General features: G+C 45.1%; 1 protein-coding gene across 5 annotated transcripts in view; it reads right to left on the bottom strand.

Moving 5' to 3' along the window:
* LOC123993048 (Down syndrome cell adhesion molecule-like protein 1 homolog) overlaps positions 1 to 22164 on the bottom strand; it is a 167837-nt gene that overhangs the window by 118471 nt on the left and 27202 nt on the right. For all 5 annotated transcript variants that reach the window (XR_006831357.1, XM_046294799.1, XM_046294801.1 and 2 more), the window contains exon 3: positions 21018 to 21164. Coding sequence is in view for 4 of the 5 variants with exons in the window: in XM_046294799.1 (XP_046150755.1) it covers positions 21018 to 21164 (147 nt within the window). In the remaining variant the exon portion in view is untranslated. The remainder of the gene's footprint in view (positions 1 to 21017; positions 21165 to 22164) is intronic.

Genomic DNA, 22164 nt, shown 5'->3' with positions numbered 1-22164 from the left:
TGCATGATAGCAGGATGAACAGGCAGTGGCTCAGGTGGTTGTTGTCCTTGATGATCTTTTTGGCCATCCTGTGACATCGGGTGCTGTCGGTGTCCTGGAGAGCAGGTAGTTTGCCCCTGGTGATGCGTTGTGCAGACCACACTACCCTCTGGAGAGCCTTGTGGTTGAGGGCGGTGCAGTTGCCGTACCAGGTGGTGACACAGCCTGACAGCATGCTCTTGATTGTGCATCTGTCATTGTTTGTTTAGTTGACAAGCCACATTTCTTCAGCCTCCTGAGGTTGAAGAGGCACTGTTGCACCTTCTTCACGACGCTGTCTGTGTGGGTGGGTGGACCATGTGCAGTGTGATGGCGATTGTATCGTCTGTGGACCTATTGGGGCAGTAAGCAAATTGGAGTGGGTCTAGGCTATCAGGTAGGGTGGAGGTGATATGATCCTTGACTTGCCTCTCAAAGCACTTGATGATGATAGAAGTGAGAGCTACGGGGCGATAGTAATTTAGTTCAGTTGCCTTAGATTTCTTGGGAACAGGAACATGTTGGTGGCCATCTTGAAGCATGTGGGGTCAGCAGACTGGGATAGGGATTGTTGTCCTTGATGATCTTTTTGGCCATCCTGCGACATCGGGTGCTGTCGGTGTCCTGGAGGGCAGGCAGTTTGCCCCTGGTGATGCGTTGTGCAGACCACACTACCCTCTGGAGAGCCTTGCGGTTGAGGGCGGTGCAGTTGCCATACCAGGTGGTGACACAGCCTGACAGCATGCTCTTGATTGTGCATCTGTAGAAGTTTGTTAGGGTTTTAGTTTACAAGCCAAATTTCTTCAGCCTCCTGAGGTTGAAGAGGCACTGTTGCACCTTCTTCACCACGCTGTCTGTGTGGGTGGGTGGACCATTTCAGTTTGTGCATCATGTGTATGCCGAGGAAATGACACTTTCCACCTTCTCCACTACTGTCCCATAGATGTGGATAGGAAGGTGCTCCCTCTGCTGTTTCCTGAAGTCCACGATCATCTCCTTTGTTTTGTTGACGTTGAGTGAGAGGTTATTTTCCTGACACCACACTCCAAGGGCCCTCACCTCCTCCCTATAGGCTGTCTCGCCGTTGTTGGTAATCGAGCCTACCACTGTGTCATCTGCAAACTTCATGATTGAGTTGGAGGCGTACATGGCCACGCAGACATGAGTGAACAGGGTGTACAGGAGTGGTCTGAGAACGCATCCTTGTGGAGCCTCAGTGTTGAGGATCAGCTGGTTGGAGATGTTGTTTCCTACCTTCATCACCTGGGGGTGGCCCGTCAGAAAGTCCAGGACCCAGTTGCACAGGATGGGGTCGAGACACAGGCTCTCAAGCTTAATGATGAGCTTGGAGGGTACTATGGTGTTGAATGCTGAGCTATAGTCAATGAACAGTATTCTACATAGGTATTCCTCTTGTCTAGATGGGATGGATCACCTTCTTCACGACGCTGTCTGTGTGGGTGGGTGGACCATGTGCAGTGTGATGGCGATTGCATCGTCTGTGGACCTATTGGGGCAGTAAGCAAATTGGAGTGGGTCTAGGCTATCAGGTAGGGTGGAGGTGATATGATCCTTGACTTGCCTCTCAAAGCACTTGATGATGATAGAAGTGAGAGCTACTGGGTGATTGTAATTTATTTCAGTTGCCTTAGATTTCTTGGGAACAGGAACATTGGTGGCCACCTTGAAGCATGTGGGGTCAGCAGACTGGGATAGGGATTGAATATGTCGGTAAAGCCAGCTGGTCTGCGCATGCTCTGAGGACGCGGCTAGGGATGTCGTCTGGGCCGGCAGCCTTGTGAGGGTTAACACGTTTAAATGTTATAGTCTCTTTGGCTGTGGTGAAGGAGAGCCCAGAGTCTTTGGTATAGGGCCGTGTCGGTGGCACACTATTGTCCTCAAAGTGCGCAAAGAAGTTGTTTAATTTGTCTGGGAGCGAAACGTCGATGACCACGACGGGGCTGGTTTTCTTTTTCTAATCCGTGATTGTCTGTAGACCCTGCCACATACGTCTGATGTTTGAGCCATTGAATTGTGACTCTACTTACATTTACATTTACATTTAAGTCATTTAGCAGACGCTCTTATCCAGAGCGACATACAAATTGGTGCATTCACCTTATGACATCCAGTGGAACAGTCACTTTACAATAGTGCATCTTTTTCACTATACTGACGCTTTGCTTGTTTGATTGCCTTGTGGAGGGAATAGCTACACTGTTTGTATTCGGTCATGTTTCCAGTCGCCTTGCCATGATTAACTGCGGTGGTTCGTGCTTTCAGTTTTACGCAAGTGCTGCCATCAATCCACGGTTTCTAGTTAGGGAAGGTTTTAATAGTCACAGTGGGTACACCATCTCCAATGCACTTCCTAATAAGCTCACTCACGAGTCAGAATATACGTCGATGTTATTGTCTGAGGCTACCCGAAACCCAGTCCACATGATCGAAGCAATCAATTGTGGATCAATCATGGAATCCGATTAGTCAGTCCAGCGTTGGATAGACCTAAGCACGGGCGCGACCTGTTTTAGTTTTCTGCCTATAGCAGGGGAGCAACAAGATGGACACATGGTCAGATTTGCCGAAGCGAGTGTGGGGGGGGGCCTTGTGTGCACCGCGGACGTTAGCATAGCAGTGGCCCAATGTTTTGCTCGAGCGGGTGCAACGATCAATGTGCCGGTCAAATTTGGGTAAGCTCGTTCTCAAATGAGCACTCTGAAAGGTAGAGATAAGAAGGGAGGGACGAGAGAGAGGAGAGAGAGGTGGAGTCTCGGTTTGCCTTCTGCTTTCATAGCTAAATAGGTTCCTTTACCAACACATTTCCATGGCAATGCTTCCCAAATTTCAGTGAGTGAGTCAGTGCGTGTGTGTGTTTGTATGTGCTTCCACATTATTGTGTCTTCCTATTACTTCCATTTTCAATGTCCTTCTGTGCTGTGAGTCTGCTGAAGAGAATGTATGAGCACTCAACTGTCAACCCATCTGGAACAATTTGTGCTCATACATGAGAGAGGGTTGTACACAAAGGAGAGAAAATGAGAGTGTGTGTGTGTGTGTGTGTGTGTGTGTGTGTGTGTGTGTGTGTGTGTGTGTGTGTGTGTGTGTGTGTGTGTGTGTGTGTGTGTGTGTGTGTGTGTGTGTGTGTGTGTGTGTGTGTGTGTGTGTGTGCGTGTGTGCACGCGCGTATGCGTGGAGAGAGAGGGAGAGAGTGTGTGTGTATATGTGTGAGAGAGAGAGAGAGAGAGAGTAAGAGCCTGCTTGTGCGGGTGAGTATTTAAAATGATGTGTGCGTGTGTGTGTGTGTTTGAGAGAGAGACAGATGTGTCTGTGTTGGGGCGGGGTGGGGGGTGGGGGGTGTACTCCAGAGAGTATGTATCAAGGCTAGGATCTCTTTCAACTGAAATGTATATGAGATTCAAATTACATTCTCCCCCCCCCACACCTCCCTCCACTCTCTTCCCTTTCCTTCTCACCACTTTGTCTTATGGGATTCTTAGTCAGCTAAGCTTCAGTCGAATAAATATATGTTTTCTCTTCCTTCCCTATTTTACATATTCCTTTTCCAGAGGACAGAATGGTTCAGGTGTGTATGAATTGAGTGGTGGTGTAAACTGGGTCTGGGTTCGGCGTAGACAAGGGGATGTATTACTATATGAGGGTTGTCCTCTGAATACTAGAATGAAAAACATGACTTTCAGATGAACCCTGGAGACTTGTGGGGCCGTAGGTGGTCTACTGAACTGATGTCTAGGCAGACAATCCAGGCCGCTCCTCTCCACAGATATCAACCAAACACGGGGTGTAATAAAACGACATCAGCTACAAGGTTTGACTGGTCCTTTCCTGGTCAATGAAATGCCATATCAATCGCATACAATAGTCAGGTGTGGTGAGATTGATAGCTGGCCAGATAAAATACGTTTTGTTGAAAACAATGGGGAGGTTCTCTGCCTTTTCTACCTGTCAGACAGACCGGAGTGATGACAAGGGTTGAGGAGAAGAACCAGAGACGGAGTCTTGAACCCCCGAGGTACGCTAATGCAGGGCGAGGGCTAAATCACAAGAGCAGAAATTGGAAACGAGCTGAGAAGGAAATGAAAAGGGACAGACGTTTGAATAATTCTCCCCAGGACACGACGGAGAACGAGAAGTATGTTTTCATCACTCTTACAAACATCAGTAGGAGACAGGAGAGGCCATTGCCTGGGCTCTGTTGAACTCTGGGGGTGTAGAATACACACGGACAGTATATAGAGAGACCTTGGTGCTAACGCACTCGGAGGAAGAGGAAGTGTGAGTGAAGGGAAAAGAGGAAAGTCAGGGGAGATGGAAAGGAAAATGAACGTGTGGCAGCAGCTAAAAATATATATATTTTTAAAAGACAGTGGAATACTGATCCGGAACAGGATGTGGTTTTGGTTGGACCTGATAAGCTCTTGAGAGGGGGAATATCAAGCAAGCAAATAAAGAGCCTCGGGAGAGAGAACGAGAGAGAACGAGAGAGAGAGAGAGAGGAGAGAGAGAGAGAGAGAGAGAGAGAGAGCAAAATTATGTAGTCACATTCTCTTCTCCATTTTTAATGCAGTCTGCAAACAAAGCTGCTGTCAAACGTGCTCTTCCGTAGTACAGACCTCACACTCTCTCCTGTGTTATTGATCTTGTGTGTGTGTGTGTGTGTGCTGGGCTTTTGTGGAGATGTCCAGATTAAAGGCTTGTGGGACTCCTCAGACACTCTATATATTCCAGCGAGGCCATTGATTAGCTATTAATGATGCATGGAGAAGCCATCCCTCTCAACAGTGGTCAATCAGGACACACATACACACACGCACCTCTGTCTCCTCCCTCCGGCCTCTATTTTACGCTCTCTCGTTCTTTCTCTCCCTCTGTCTCTTTCTGTCCTGTCATTGTCCATTGTCTGCTGGGTGTCAAGGCTCTTTCGGCTGTCTCCATTCGCTCTTTGATTAGCTGTGATCTATCAGCCTGATAAAGGGATGGAGGGAGGGGATCTGCTGGCTGATGGATCATACTATGGGCAGCTGGATAGACCCTGTGTGCCCTGGCCCAAAAAAAGAGGAGGAGGCAAGAGAGAGAAGAGGAAAGAGAGAAAGGGAGAGAGAGAGAGAGAGAGAGAGAGAGAGAGAGAGAGAGAGAGAGAGAGAGAGAGAGAGAGAGAGAGAGAGAGAGAGAGAGGGAGAGAGAGAGAGATTTACAGCAAGTGGGGACAATGCCACCTCTTCATTTCTCATTCTGACATTCGCTTTCCTTCTCGCTCCCCATCCATTTGCTCCAGCTCTCACCGCTCCTTTCTACTCTCTCTGTATCCTCTCCTCTATTCTCCCCCAGCGTCCTCCCTCTCTCTGGTGTACACATTCTCAGGCCATGGCTCATTAGCCTGGGACTGCCATGTTGCCATATGTCCCTCAGCGCCCATCCCCCTCTACCAACACCGCTACACAGACACAAGGACAGGAGGACGCGATGATTTTACCCTCCTCACACCAACGTGGCAATGGCCATCGACTGCACTGTGGCCCTCACTAGAAGAGATCTATGGAAAGGACATGCTAAAGGTCGCTTGTGGTTTTGTTTGAGTGAATGTCTGGTTTGGTCATATTCTGCACAGTTCAGTGGTTTAAAATCGAGTTGCTGGGGTGGACTCCATTTGTGATTACTATATGAAGGATACACAAAGACTACTTTGCTCCAGGCCACTATGACACACCCTGCCAGTCTTTCTGATTGCCGTTGAAGTCGAACAGCATTAGTGTCCCGATGGCAGTGTCATTTCAACAACTAGCAGAACACATCCATTGGATACCTCATTATCTACGACATCTCCACTTACTCACACGTTCCCCATCATCACCAACACACACCCCGGAGTTGGTAACAGCCCCCGGGAATGATGTCCATCCTCATCGTCATGCCAACGTGGCGTATCATCAGCACCACCAGATCTCATTATCAGAGGCAGAATCATGGTTTCATTTGTTAATTAGCTCTTTGGGCTGGGTTAACATGGCTATGCTACAATGTCGCAGAACAGTCATACTGTTGGAGAACAAAACCCTATTAGACAGGCTTTCGTAGAGGGAGGGAGTGATCGGGCTCTGACTGGGTACGAGGACTGGAAATATCCCCAAAATATGCAGGGATGTATTCACGAACATGCATGCACACAGTGCACCCTTTGCACACAAAAACAAAGGTGTCTGACACACATACACCCCCCCCCCTCCTCCACCACACACACACACACACACACACACACACACACACACACACACACACACACACACACACACACACACACACACACACACACACACACACACACACACACACACACACACACACACACACACACACACACACACACACACACACACACACACACACACACACACACACACACACACAGTGGCTGTGGAGGTTAATGCATAACTAACTAGGAGAGAGGAATAGGAGCCATCTTCTCTGAGTAAGGCCAAATGAATCCGTCGGAGCACTATGCAAATGTTCCCCCAGCTAACGAGGCTGCCTGCATGATTGGAGTGCCATTGAAATTCTCCTCGTGCACAGCCCTCTCTCTCTCTCCTCCCTCCCTCCCTCCCTCCCTCATTCAATCTTCCCTCCATCTCTTCATTTCAACCTCGCTGCAGCACATCTCTCTCTCTATCTGTCAATCTGCATCTCTCTATGTGCAATTGTCATTATTCATCCACCCATCCATCCATCCAGCCATCCACACATCCGTCTCAACGTCAAAACGAGAAGCAATCATGACATTGCGATATACTGTAAATCTTAAATGGTATAATGTCATCGTTGATGCCATGGCACCACCAAAAAGAAAACACATCAAATTCGCAGAGCTTTATTTGGGCGACAGCCAGGCTTTTCTGAACTGGTCCAAAACCAGAGAGAGAATAGCGAAGTCAAAAAGTCAAACTTGAATGTTTGTCTGAGGTGGATAAGAAGAGGGCGAGACTGCAAGGTGTGGGGGGAAGTAAAAAGGTACGTATGGAAACTAAACGAAGGAAATCAATTCCTGGCTCAAATAGTAGCCTGTCTCTAATAAGCGCCGGTTGTGTTCACTGATCTGGGCAATTTAATTGAAGTTGTACGGGTATACATACAGAATCAAAGCCTATCATCCTAGTAGGGTGCCGGGTTCTGTTCTGTCGGTGAATGCCTCTGTGTCTTAGTCCCCCGTATCCTGCCAATGCCCCCCCCCCCTCGTCCCCTGTCAAACAGAGCGCGCTCAGAGTCGCTCTGCACCTGCTCTCTCTGTAAAACACCCAAACACGAGTGCTGAATAAATAATCTAGCACAACATGTATCACCGCCTTGTCGCCACACACACACACACACACACACACACACACACACACACACACACACACACACACACACACACACACACACACACACACACACACACACACACACACACACACACACACACACACACACACACACACACACACACGCTCCGCGCCTCATAAACACGCCTCAATAAGTAAACACCACCCATTTCCTTTCTACAACTCCCCCTTCCCTCCTACCAACCACTAGGCAGGTAAAAACTACTCCCCCAACACAAATACATCCCCCCCCCCCCCCCGCCCGCCCCCGGCCCCGGCCCCCGCTCTGTAATGGTGAGACAGACGAGAAGCAGAGATGCATATTTAATGGGGAGACAGAGGCAGAGCGCCATGCCCTCCTCTAGCTCCCTGGGAGCCCGGCGACATCAGGATTTCAAAGTGTGCACCTCCCTCTAAGTCCATCTGTCGATCTTCCTCCCGAGACTTTTATCCCTCTCTTTGCCCATCTTCCTGTCTGCATAATTTAGGATCCCCTGCTCTCGGTCACTTAATCTCTCTCTTATGTCTATCCCTCACTTTTTCTCTCATCTTTGGTGGAGTTATGTTATTGTCACCCCACTGTCCCCTTACCTTTCCCACTAAGTGCCCTGAAATGGACGCATGAAAGTGGGAGAGAAATAAAGAGTGGGGACAAGAGAGAAAGATTGGGAGTGGAAAAGTGAGAAAGAGAAGAGGAGGGAGAGAGAGAGAGAGAACAGAGGCCCTTGCAGAGTGGTCACAAAATGGAGACTGGGGCAAAAGCAGCAGCTGTGATGACGCTACACTCCACTGAGAGAGGGAGAAGAGAGAGCGCAGATAGATGATTAAACAAGCTCAGCCAGAATGCAAATACAGACATCATTATCTACCCCCCCCCCCTCATCTCAGGTACATAGATTGGGAATTGGTGCTTCTCTGTGCGTGCGTGCGTGCGTGCGTGCGTGCGTGCGTGCGTGCGTGCGTGCGTGCGTGTGTGTGTGTGAGACCACAAGTGTGGTCCCTTTGTAAGGACAAGTCTGGACATGACTGGGCTGTCTACCCCCCACAAAGGGCACATTATTATATCAACAGTCACAAAGCCTACACCTCATCAACTTCATTACGAGCGAGGGAGAAAGACCGTGTGTGTGCGTGCGTGGGTATGTCTGTGTGTGTGTTCTGTCTCTCTTATTCCTCTGTAATGCATGTGTGTCAGCTCAGCGTATATTAAAAGGTCTATACGTTTTCTCTGCCAATGTATCTTCTCTTTTTGTTTGCTGTTGAAAGAGTGTATGGATGTCTGTTCTTCTTACTAAGTGTGTGTGTGTGTGTGTGTGTGTGTGTGTGTGTGTGTGTGTGTGTGTGTGTGTGTGTGTGTGTGTGTGTGTGTGTGTGTGTGTGTGTGTGTGTGTGTGTGTGTGTGTGTGTGTGTGTGTGTGTGTGTGTGTGTGTGTGTGTGTGTGTGTGTGGCAGTGCAGAGTCGTGGTGATGCTATAATAAAAATCACGCAGCGATGCACCCTCACACCTTCCTCATTGCGAGCGACGTTTTGCACCCGTTGCCATGGTGACAAGATAAAACTCACACCGTTTTAAGCTCTGAGTGGAGGAGGAGGAGACGGATACTAACAAACTGACACACTAACGCTAACATAATGACACACAGATGACATCCCTCTGCACACACACACACACACACACACACACACACACACACACACACACACACACACACACACACACACACACACACACACACACACACACACACACACACACACACACACACACACACACACACACACACACACACACACACACACACACACACACACACACCAAAAGTAAAGTACATCCTCTTTCAATTTCTTAACTGACAACCAAACAAATGCAAATTCCCTAACTGACAGCCACACCAGTAGTCAAAGAGAAGAGGTAGAGAGAGGGGCGAAAAAACCCGTGTCACTGATCCACCAAACAAAGCCAATCTTTGTCCCCTCTCTCTCCTCTCCCTCCTCTCCTCTCCCCTCCTCCCTTCCTGTCCCTGTCTCTCCAGCTCTCCCCACTGAAAACACATTTGGCTGTCAAATAGTGACACAACACACACGCAGGGTCACATCATAGTGAGCCCGGCTGTCACAAAACACACCCCTGCCTCTTCATCAAACAAAATCCAAACCCAGCTTTATCGACGTCTGGGATGACAAGCGCTGGCCATGTCATACCGTATGTCATGTCAATGAGACAATGCATACTGGTCTTATTGCTCAAATGAAATAGCAAACCGACAGACCGCTTCTTCATGAATTGACAAAGTTATACAGTATGCCATAGAAAGCTGATGGATAGATATGCTTTGTGTGTGTGTACGTGTGTGTGTGTACGTGTGTGTGTGTGTGTGTGTGTGTGTGTGTGTGTGTGTGTGTGTGTGTGTGTGTGTGTGTGTGTGTGTGTGTGTGTGTGTGTGTGTGTGTGTGTGTGTGTGTGTGTGTGTGTGTGTGTGTGTGTGTGTGTGTGTGTGTGTGTGTGTGTGTGTGTGTGTGTGTGTGTGTGTGTGTGTGTGTGTGTGTGTTAGCTACATACTATACACACTCAAATGAATTGCATATGCCATCTATGGACTTCTGTTTAATTGGCACTCCAAAGTATAGATAACTGGTATGACGGCGGGTATGAGAGTGTTTGTTTGTGTCTGTTGGGGTGGGAGGTGCTGTCATACACTGCCCGCTCTGTACCAGGGAGAATGTGTAGAGAAAGAGAAAGACAGAAAGAGAGAGAGAGAGAGAGAGAGATGGGCACAAAGACCAAAGCCCCCTGCTGTAGCCCAACTAAATCAAATTAGGTTCTGCTGAACATACTCTGCTCAAAAGTAACGTGGTGATATTTTCATTCATTCTGTCTTTGTAGGTAGCAGAACCATCTTAGAAAGTACTCATTATTATCCTTATGGGTTCATTTAAGATAAGTAACTGGAACAAACAACGCCTCCATTTTATTCAGCATTTGGCAACAAAACCACAGACTTGAATTCTATACAGTGTTAAACAATATTGATATTGCAATCTTTCATGAGACACTGCGTCATACAGACACGCCTATCCACTGTCCTACAGGCGATAGAGAATTAGTTGTGTCCTCCCTGAAGAATGGCAGAAACTCGCGAGGTATGTTGGTATATACCGATGACAGTTAATAATTCCATCCCAAAACACTTTCTCTATCGCAAAATCCACTCGTTTCAAGGAGGATTGTTTTACAAACTTACAAAAGGAAGCCTCCCACTTCCAGTCAAAGGGTTCGGTTCTGATATGTGGGGAATTAAAATGCCAGAACGGGGAAATAAATTGATATGCTCACATATTTGTAAACACCTGACTTGTCTGCACCTTATTAAGGTCTACAACAAACAGAAACAACACTCTGATGTATGTGAAAATAACATAGAAATACTAAACAAGAGTGGGAAACATGTGGCGCATCTCTGTAAAACCTTTCGTCTCTATATAGTGAATGGCAGGACTAGGGGGGATTCTCTAGGGAGATTGACACTCTGCTCAGCCTTAGGATGTAGTGCAAGAGGACTACGCCATCACAGACATATCCCCTAAATCAATCAATGCCTTTCTAGTCAAGCAACAACTCACTTCAGCTGACCACTCCCAAACGGTGCCATACCTACAAGAGTCTGACAAACCATTTCTACAAACCATTTCCATTTCTTCTATTCACTGAAACCAAACATTCAATGGACTGAAAACTATCTGGAGGAATTCAAAGTGAACATGGATAGTACTGAAAGTGTTGCCATGTTAAACAGTTTCCATGCCACTTCTTTACAACCTAACCCAGGGGGAAGTGGTAAATCTAGGAACCAAATACATCAGCAATGTATCTGAAATATTGGACTCAATTTAGGACAAAAAATTAAAGAATAAACAAAGACAAAAACCTAAAAAGAAATGTTTGACAAAGAATGTATTCTCCCCAGAAAAGTTTTACGAATGCTCTGCAAAAAAAAAAAAAAAAACAGCCTACTCCTGAGGAGTTGAGCCGAAACTACTCATATACAACGAGAGCATACAAACAACTCCTGAGGAGTTGAGCCGAAACCACTCATATACAATGAGAGCATACAAACAACTCCTGAGGAGTTGAGCCGAAACCACTCATATACAATGAGAGCATACAAACAACTCCTGAGGAGTTGAGCCGAAACCACTCATATACAATGAGAGCATACAAACAACTCCTGAGGAGTTGAGCCGAAACCACTCATATACAATGAGAGCATACAAACAACTCCTGAGGAGTTGAGCCGAAACCACTCATATACAATGAGAGCATACAAACAACCCCTGAGGAGTTGAGCCGAAACTACTCATATACAATGAGAGCATGCAAACAACCCCTGAGGAGTTGAGCCGAAACCACTCATATACAATGAGAGCATACAAACAACCCCTGAGGAGTTGAGCCGAAACCACTCATATACAATGAGAGCATACAAACAACTGCCTGAGGAGTTGAGCCGAAACCACTCATATACAATGAGAGCATACAAACAACTCCTGAGGAGTTGAGCCGAAACCACTCATATACAATGAGAGCATACAAACAACTCCTGAGGAGTTGAGCCGAAACCACTCATATACAATGAGAGCATACAAACAACCCCTGAGGAGTTGAGCCGAAACCACTCATATACAATGAGAGCATACAAACAACTCCTGAGGAGTTGAGCCACTCAAACCACTCATATATACAATGAGAGCATACAAACAACTCCTGAGGAGTTGAGCCGAAACCACTCATATACAATGAGAGCATACAAACAACTCCTGAGGAGTTGAGCCGAAACCACTCATATACAATGAGAGCATACAAACAACTGCTGAGGAGTTGAGCCGAAACCACTCATATACAATGAGAGCATACAAACAACTGCTGAGGAGTTGAGCCGAAACCACTCATATACAATGAGAGCATACAAACAACTCCTGAGGAGTTGAGCCGAAACCACTCATATACAATGAGAGCATACAAACAACCCCTGAGGAGTTGAGCCGAAACCACTCATATACAATGAGAGCATACAAACAACTCCTGAGGAGTTGAGCCGAAACCACTCATATACAATGAGAGCATACAAACAACTGCTGAGGAGTTGAGCCGAAACCACTCATATACAATGAGAGCATACAAACAACTCCTGAGGAGTTGAGCCACTCATATACAATGAGAGCATAAAACCCCTCATATACAATGAGAGCATACAAACAACTCCTGAGGAGTTGAGCCGAAACCACTCATATACAATGAGAGTTGAGCATACAAACAACAACCTGAGGAGTTGAGCCGAAACCACTCATATACAATGAGAGCATACAAACAACCCCTGAGGAGTTGAGCCGAAACCACTCATATACAATGAGAGCATACAAACAACCCCTGAGGAGTTGAGCCGAAACCACTCATATACAATGAGAGCATACAAACAACCCCTGAGGAGTTGAGCCGAAACCACTCATATACAATGAGAGCATACAAACAACCCCTGAGGAGTTGAGCCGAAACCACTCATATACAATGAGAGCATACAAACAACTGCTGAGGAGTTGAGCCGAAACCACTCATATACAATGAGAGCATACAAACAACTCCTGAGGAGTTGAGCATACAAACCACTCATATACAATGAGAGCATACAAACAACTGCTGAGGAGTTGAGCCGAAACCACTCATATACAATGAGAGCATACAAACAACCCCTGAGGAGTTGAGCCGAAACCACTCATATACAATGAGAGCATACAAACAACTCCTGAGGAGTTGAGCCGAAACCACTCATATACAATGAGAGCATACAAACAACCCTGAGGAGTTGAGCAAACCACTCATATACAATGAGAGCATACAAACAACTGCTGAGGAGTTGAGCCGAAACCACTCATATACAATGAGAGCATACAAACAACTGCTGAGGAGTTGAGCCGAAACCACTCATATACAATGAGAGCATACAAACAACCCCTGAGGAGTTGAGCCGAAACCACTCATATACAATGAGAGCATACAAACAACTCCTGAGGAGTTGAGTTGAGAGCATACAAACAACTGCTGAGGAGTTGACCAAACCACTCATATACAATGAGAGCATACAAACAACTGCTGAGGAGTTGAGCCGAAACCACTCATATACAATGAGAGCATACAAACAACTCCTGAGGAGTTGAGCCGAAACCACTCATATACAATGAGAGCATACAAACAACCCCTGAGGAGTTGAGCCGAAACCACTCATATACAATGAGAGCATACAAACAACTGCTGAGGAGTTGAGCCGAAACCACTCATATACAATGAGAGCATACAAACAACTCCTGACAACTGCTGAGGAGTTGAGCCGAAACCACTCATATACAATGAGAGCATACAAACAACCCCTGAGGAGTTGAGCCGAAACCACTCATATACAATGAGAGCATACAAACAACTGCTGAGGAGTTGAGCCGAAACCACTCATATACAATGAGAGCATACAAACAACTGCTGAGGAGTTGAGCCGAAACCACTCATATACAATGAGAGCATACAAACAACCCCTGAGGAGTTGAGCCGAAACCACTCATATACAATGAGAGCATACAAACAACCCCTGAGGAGTTGAGCCGAAACCACTCATATACAATGAGAGCATACAAACAACTCCTGCGCAAGAAAAAAAGAAAAGCATATGGAAATAAAACATTATCAAATTGCCTGAGGCCATTGATCAAAATTAATTCTGGGAATTATACAACGACAACAAAAAAAACTCTTAACTTATTGCAAATTAAACATAGAAATATCTTATTTATAGGAGTATTCACACCCCTGAGTCAAAACTTTGTAGAAGCCGATTGGCGGCGATTACAGCTGTGCGTGTTTATAAGTTAGTCTTTTAAGATCATGGCACACCTGGATTGTACAATACTTGCCTATTATTCTTTTTAAAATTCTTCAAGCTCTGCCAAGTTGGTTGTTGATCATTGCTAGACAGCCATTTCCAAGTCTTGCCATAGATCTTCAAACTGGTTTCGGTCAAAACCGTAACTAGGCCACTCAGGAACATTAAATGTCATCTTGGTAATCAACTTCAGTTTAGATTTGGCCTCGTGTTTAAGGTTATTGTCCTGCTGAAAGACTCCCAGTGACTGTTGGAAAGCAGACTGAACCAGGATTTCCACTATGATTTTGCCTGTGCTTATAGTTGTGTTCTGTTTCTTTTAATCTTAAAAAAAACAATGACAAGCATACCCATAACATGATGCAGCCACCACCATGCTTGAAAATATGAAGAGTGGTACTAATTGATGTGTTGTGTTGGACTTACCCCAAACATAACTCTTTGTATTCAGGACAATTGTATTTCTTTGCCACATTTTTTTTTGCAGTATTACTTAAGTGCCTAGTAGCAAACAGGATGTGTGTGTTAAAATATGTCTATTCTGTACAAGCTTCCTTCTTTTCACTTTGTCATGTAGGTTAGTGTTGTGGAGTAACTACAATGTTGTTGATCCATTCTCAGTTCTCTCATATCACAGCCATTATCTTTGTAACTGTTTTCCCTAATCGGTTTCCTTCCTTTCGGCAAGTGATTTGGAAGGATGCCTGTATGTTGTTGTAGTGGCTGGGTGTATTGATACACCATCCAAAGTGTAATTAATAACTTCACCATCCTCAAAGGGATATTCAGCGTCTTCTTTTTATTTTTTTGTACACTTCTACCAATCAGTGTTCTTCTTTGCGAGGCATTGAACTACCTTTTGTGGTTGAATCTTAGCTTGAAATTCATTACTCAATCGAGGGACCTTACGGTACAGAGATGGAGTAGTCGTTCAAAAATCTTTTTAATTTAATCACCATTATTGTTGCACACAGAGTGAGTCCACGCAACTTATTATGTGATTTGTGCAGCACCATTTTACTCCTGAACTCTTTTAGGCTTGCCATAACAAAGGGGCTGAATACTTATTCATTTCAAAAATGTCAGCTTCTCAATTTGAATTCATTTGTCAATGTCTGAAATCAAACTTTTTCCGCTTTGAAATGATGGCTTATTGTGTGTGGGCCAGTGACACAAACTCTCGTTTGAATCCATTTTAAATGCAGGCTGTAACACAACAGAATGTGGACATAGTCAAGGGGTGTGAATACTTTCTGAAGGCTGTTGTATGCCGACAACTTAGTTTTGTTGTCACCCACAGAACAAGGATTACAATAGAGCCTATCCCTTGTAGAGCAGTACCGCCAAAGATCGGCACCAACAGTAAACTTAGAAAATACTTCAATCGTGGTCTTTCAGAAGTAAGTCAGATCCCAGTGAAACAGCTACCAGTTTACCTAAAGTGGAACTACACTAAAGCACAGTACCAGCTATAATTACCGGGGCCTGGAGATAATCTCACTAGGGATCTTTAGCCTGGCTACAAAGGCCCTTAGTGAAAGAAAAAACAGAAAGGCATTTTATGATATTAAATACAAATTCAGCAAAACAAATACCCTTATAAAAATGTGGTTAAAATGGTCAATTTCATTCTGACCCCGGTAATACTGTATGGTCGTGAAGTATGGGGACCCATCTCTCATCTTCGGCAAATGGGAAAAAGGCCTCATTGAGAAATTTCAGTTACATTTTTTAAAAGTATTTCCGGTGTCCACCGACATACTCAAAAGAGCGCCTGCAGGTCAGAACTGTGACTTTTCTCTCTACACATTCAAGTGCAGAAAAGAGCATTTCAATTCGGTCAGAAACATGCAGACTGAGAGACTTGAGTCTAGGAATTGAAAGAAGAAGACACCTTAAATCTTGGCTTCTAAAGAGATCTGAGAATACGTAGGTATTGTGATTTACGGGAAGTACAAACTGAGATTCACTCCATATTTCCCAGTTTTTGAAAAATAGATTGCAAACTTTAGACAGATTCCTGATGTACATAAACTCCCCATTCTGCAACAGTCAACTAAGCTGGCAGCTAAATGTGTCACCATGTGCCACAACCACAGAGAAATGGGACAGACTTTGTGGTTCTAAGTGATTTGTTTCATTGTGTTATGTTCTTGTTCTTTTTTGATTTGATAATTATTGGATTCTTTTTTTATAATTGAATTAATGTAAATACTTACAACACCTCATGTATACACTCTAAATACACATGAAATTATACATAAAAAACATGTCATACACTAATCCACACACTCCTGCATGTACACACACACCCATACAATACCATGTGCACAAATCAGAATGTGTGTGTGTGCTTGCATATGTTTGTGTGCTCACACACACACACACACACACACACACACACACACACACACACACACACACACACACACACACACACACACACACACACACACACACACACACACACACACACACACACACACACACACACACACACACACACACACACACACACACACACACACAACTGACACCTACAAGCTCGTCTGCATTCCGTAGATGATCTCATTGTATCTCATTGTTCCTCATCAATGTTGATGCATGCACGCACTGCATAGTCTCATTGTATCTCATTGTTCCTCATCAATGTTGATGCATGCACGCACTGCATAGTCTCATTGTATCTCATTGTTCCTCATCAATGTTGATGCATGCACGCACTGCATAGTCTCATTGTATCTCATTGTTCCTCATCAATGTTGATGCATGCACGCACTGCATAGTCTCATTGTATCTCATTGTTCCTCATCAATGTTGATGCATGCACGCACTGCATAGTCTCATTGTATCTCATTGTTCCTCATCAATGTTGATGCATGCACGCACTGCATAGTCTCATTGTATCTCATTGTTCCTCATCAATGTTGATGCATGCACGCACTGCATAGTCTCATTGTATCTCATTGTTCCTCATCAATGTTGATGCATGCACGCACTGCATAGTCTCATTGTATCTCATTGTTCCTCATCAATGTTGATGCATGCACGCACTGCATAGTCTCATTGTATCTCATTGTTCCTCATCAATGTTGATGCATGCACGCACTGCATAGTCTCATTGTATCTCATTGTTCCTCATCAATGTTGATGCATGCACGCACTGCATAGTCTCATTGTATCTCATTGTTCCTCATCAATGTTGATGCATGCACGCACTGCATAGTCTCATTGTATCTCATTGTTCCTCATCAATGTTGATGCATGCACGCACTGCATAGTCTCATTGTATCTCATTGTTCCTCATCAATGTTGATGCATGCACGCACTGCATAGTCTCATTGTATCTCATTGTTCCTCATCAATGTTGATGCATGCACGCACTGCATAGTCTCATTGTATCTCATTGTTCCTCATCAATGTTGATGCATGCACGCACTGCATTGTCTCATTGTATCTCATTGTTCCTCATCAATGTTGATGCATGCACGCACTGCATAGTCTCATTGTATCTCATTGTTCCTCATCAATGTTGATGCATGCACGCACTGCATAGTCTCATTGTATCTCATTGTTCCTCATCAATGTTGATGCATGCACGCACTGCATAGTCTCATTGTATCTCATTGTTCCTCATCAATGTTGATGCATGCACGCACTGCATAGTCTCATTGTATCTCATTGTTCCTCATCAATGTTGATGCATGCACGCACTGCATAGTCTCATTGTATCTCATTGTTCCTCATCAATGTTGATGCATGCACGCACTGCATAGTCTCATTGTATCTCATTGTTCCTCATCAATGTTGATGCATGCACGCACTGCATAGTCTCATTGTATCTCATTGTTCCTCATCAATGTTGATGCATGCACGCACTGCATAGTCTCATTGTATCTCATTGTTCCTCATCAATGTTGATGCATGCACGCACTGCATAGTCTCATTGTATCTCTTGTTCCTCATCAATGTTGATGCATGCACGCACTGCATAGTCTCATTGTATCTCATTGTTCCTCATCAATGTTGATGCATGCACGCACTGCATAGTCTCATTGTATCTCATTGTTCCTCATCAATGTTGATGCATGCACGCACTGCATAGTCTCATTGTATCGATATACACTGAGTGCACAAAACATTAGGAACATTTCCATGACATAGACTGACCAAGTGAATTCACTGCAACGCTACTGGGTTCTTCACGCACAACAGTTTCCCATGTGTGTCAAGAATGGTTCACCACCCAAAGTACTTCCAGCCAACTTGACAAAACTGTAAGAAGTATTGGAATCAACATGGGCCAGCATCCCTGTGGAACGCTTTCAACCACCTTGTAGGGCTTATCTGAAACTGAAAAAGAGAGATAGAGAGAGAGAGAGAGAGAGAGAGAGAGAGAGAGAGAGAGAGAGAGAGAGAGAGAGAGAGAGAGAGAGAGAGAGAGAGAGAGAGAGAGAGAGAGAGAGAGAGAGAACGAGACAGAGAAAGAGAGAGAGATAACCACCATATCCTATCAGCTTTATCCAATTACGTATAATAGTAGTCGAAGACTTCAGAATGGGGATATAGTCAGCTATGGAGGGCAGAGGTTCTATTGCCTTCCACTGCCATGTGACTCAGTCAGTTCAGCATTGATGATCTGCCCTCCCTCATGCTCAGTGGGGCAGAGAGTCACCTCGCCCTAATTCCGTGGGTGTGAAGTGAACTGGTGTTATAGTCTATAGCAGTACAACCATCTGCTAAACCAACACCAGCATGTCCCTGTATGTGCACAAAGCCATGGTATGGAGATTTGAATCATTAGAGGACATACAAGGCCTGACAGTTAATACATATGTTAATGAAATACACACACATAGGCAGGCAGACACACACACATCTATCCATCCATCACTCACACAGACCGACTGGGTCTCACCACTCACACTGAGGGTATCCGTGACAAGGGAGAGGGGAATCCGACAGCAAGCTTTATCGATTCAGCCCCCCCCCCCCTCCCTCGGGCCCTGTTCACACACATACAAACGCAGCTGCACTGGATCAATGAGTGCTCCAGTGTGAAGGACAGAGCCACACGCACACAAACGTAGACACACACACAACAACATTGAGAGAGGTGAAAGGGGAGTATCAGAAGGTGGTGAGAGCTGGAGCGAGGCGAGCGACCTGTGTGTCATCTGACCTGAGCAGTCTTCTCTGACACCCCTTCATTTACTACTGGACCGCAGAGCGACCTTTAGCACTATAGGCATCTACACACAGCTCAACACACACACACACACACACACACACACACACACACACACACACACACACACACACACACACACACACACACACACACACACACACACACACACACACACACACACACACACACACACACACACACACACACACACACACACACACACACACACACACATATCCACATTCTGTAACAGCATGTTAGCAGTTAAAACACAGACGCAAATAGAAACCTAGATATTTTAATATTGCAGGAAAATTGACAGCACATCCCTACAAATGTAGGACAAAGATAGTGACATAGGCAGAATATAAAGACAATTTGTGTGTCATTGCTTGTTTTCTATGGTCTGAATGTGATCAATGGGTAAACAGGTTCACTCCATCAATCCAACGAGTTACAATGAGGCAATGTCATTGAATTGCAGCCTCTTCACACACACACACACACACACACACACACACACACACACACACACACACACACACACACACACACACACACACACACACACACACACACACACACACACACACACACACACACACACACACACACACACACACACACACACACACACACGTGGGTGCGCAGGCACACACTCAGACACACACGCTCACACCCACAAGCTCACACCCACGCAAACACACACATTCGTCAGCTCTAATGTCTGATTTATCCCCCTCACACTGCTATTAAAAACGGCAATGAGTGACGAGCCACAGATCACCCCATGAGAGGCCATTTCATGAGACTCCATTTTGAATCATTTGACACTTTGGTCCAGGCAAAATGGGACACGGCACTAAAACCACAAAACAGATTAGTGCTGATAAACAGAACTCCAAGCGACCTCAACAGGGGTCTGAGGGTCTAACCAGCAATATTGGGAAAAAAACCAGGGTGTGATATTCATTTAAATCAAGAGCCCAAAATCAACATTCAAAAACCATTATGCTCACACACAACAATCCAGTGGGCGGTCCAGTCCAGAGTCTGTTCGCTGTGACTTTTTATTTCCCTGTGTGAATGTGTTTGCAAGTGAATGTTCATCCCACAGTCAATGTACAGAAATAACAGTTGTTTAACACTTTCATCCTTTGGGCCAAAATCTGACATGTTTGTCATGTTCATTCTCATGTAATCAACCAATCAATAAGCCAATCAATTAAGCAATCAGCCAATCAACTAAGCAATCAGCCAATCAACTAAGCATATCAGCCAATCAACTAAGCAATCCCGTTCACATGCATTGATGATTGGTTGTGAAGTTTCTTTTCAAAGTGCGAATGTTGTTTGTTGATGGATGTCCATTGGAAATAACAGTTGTACTTTTTTGGGGCCCAAAAATAGTGCCATCTTCATGCTCATATAACCAATCAACCAACCAGCCAACCAGACAGCCCATTTTCCCCATTTCCATTCATTCAGGTCTAAATCTGAGATGCTCCTACCTGGCACCATGGAGACGGTGTCTTTCTCCCAGGACACCACGCTGACGTACTCCTGCACGGCCGAGGGGATGAGGCACTTGAACACGGCCACGTTGCCCCGCATGGAGCGCTGGTCTGCCACCCGAACCGTATAGGGCTCCCTGAACACTGGAGACGAGAGACAGAGGAGAGGGGTGGTTAGAGTGGAACAAAGTTGGTTATTCTGCACCAAACTGTGTTAGTCAGCTGATCTAAAGCTAATGCATTAGTTTCGGAAAGCTAACACAAGCCTTCCTGTTAAAGTTAAGGTTGCTTATCATACAAGCCACATGCAAGACATGGCCTAGCTTGTGCCCCACATTACTACTCAATGTAAAACAAGGACCTCTTTTACTGATATACAAGAGCTGACATTGTTCCTGGCCTATAATTCACTGAGAGACGCTAAGAGTAGCCCACATGTAAACTCGGTTGGTGGACTGTTAAACAACATCAAGTCAATGTCGTTTTCGCTTTAATCCTGCAATGGAGAAACTGATTGTAAAAAGAAGCGACACCCAGTTGCGTTGAGACAGAGCTGGTGCGAATGGCGATTACCCTTTTAAAGAAAGACCTAGGCAATTCTAAGAGACGGTGCGGAATGACTGGGTGCGGGCAGTCACGAAAAGGGGTGCCCTTTGCACCTGATGCACAGGAACCTGGACATTGCACAGATATATATATATATATTTCTCATTTGTATATACATATACAAATGAGAAATGGCAACACTAAGGGTACAGTGTGGATTGGATTGAAATTGGCCTACAGTTTACGGCAACATGACAAGACGATAGCAGAGCTGGTGTGAATGAAATGTAATTGTATATTAATTTCAAGCGTAATAACAGTGTAATCTCAAAAAAATGTATTAGCTACTAACACAAGACAAAAGCATGGGCGTTTGGCATTTCCAACATGTCGATGCAAATGGGATTACAATGTCGACAAAAATCAGCTGGAAAACAACGTGTCGAGGGGACTCCATGGCACCGCAATCTAATCACAGCTAATTCTATGAGGCTTCTCTCATACCAATCAGGGAAGTAATTGTTTAACCACGTGAAGTCGACAATACACACACACTCAGACACGCGTACACACCTACTCACGCACACACACACCTTGA

The sequence above is a fragment of the Oncorhynchus gorbuscha genome, linkage group LG13 (assembly GCF_021184085.1).
Source record: "Oncorhynchus gorbuscha isolate QuinsamMale2020 ecotype Even-year linkage group LG13, OgorEven_v1.0, whole genome shotgun sequence".
Lineage (NCBI taxonomy): Eukaryota > Metazoa > Chordata > Actinopteri > Salmoniformes > Salmonidae > Oncorhynchus > Oncorhynchus gorbuscha.
The sequence above is the reverse complement of the archived record's forward strand: the minus strand, read 5'-3'. Positions and strand labels throughout refer to the sequence as shown.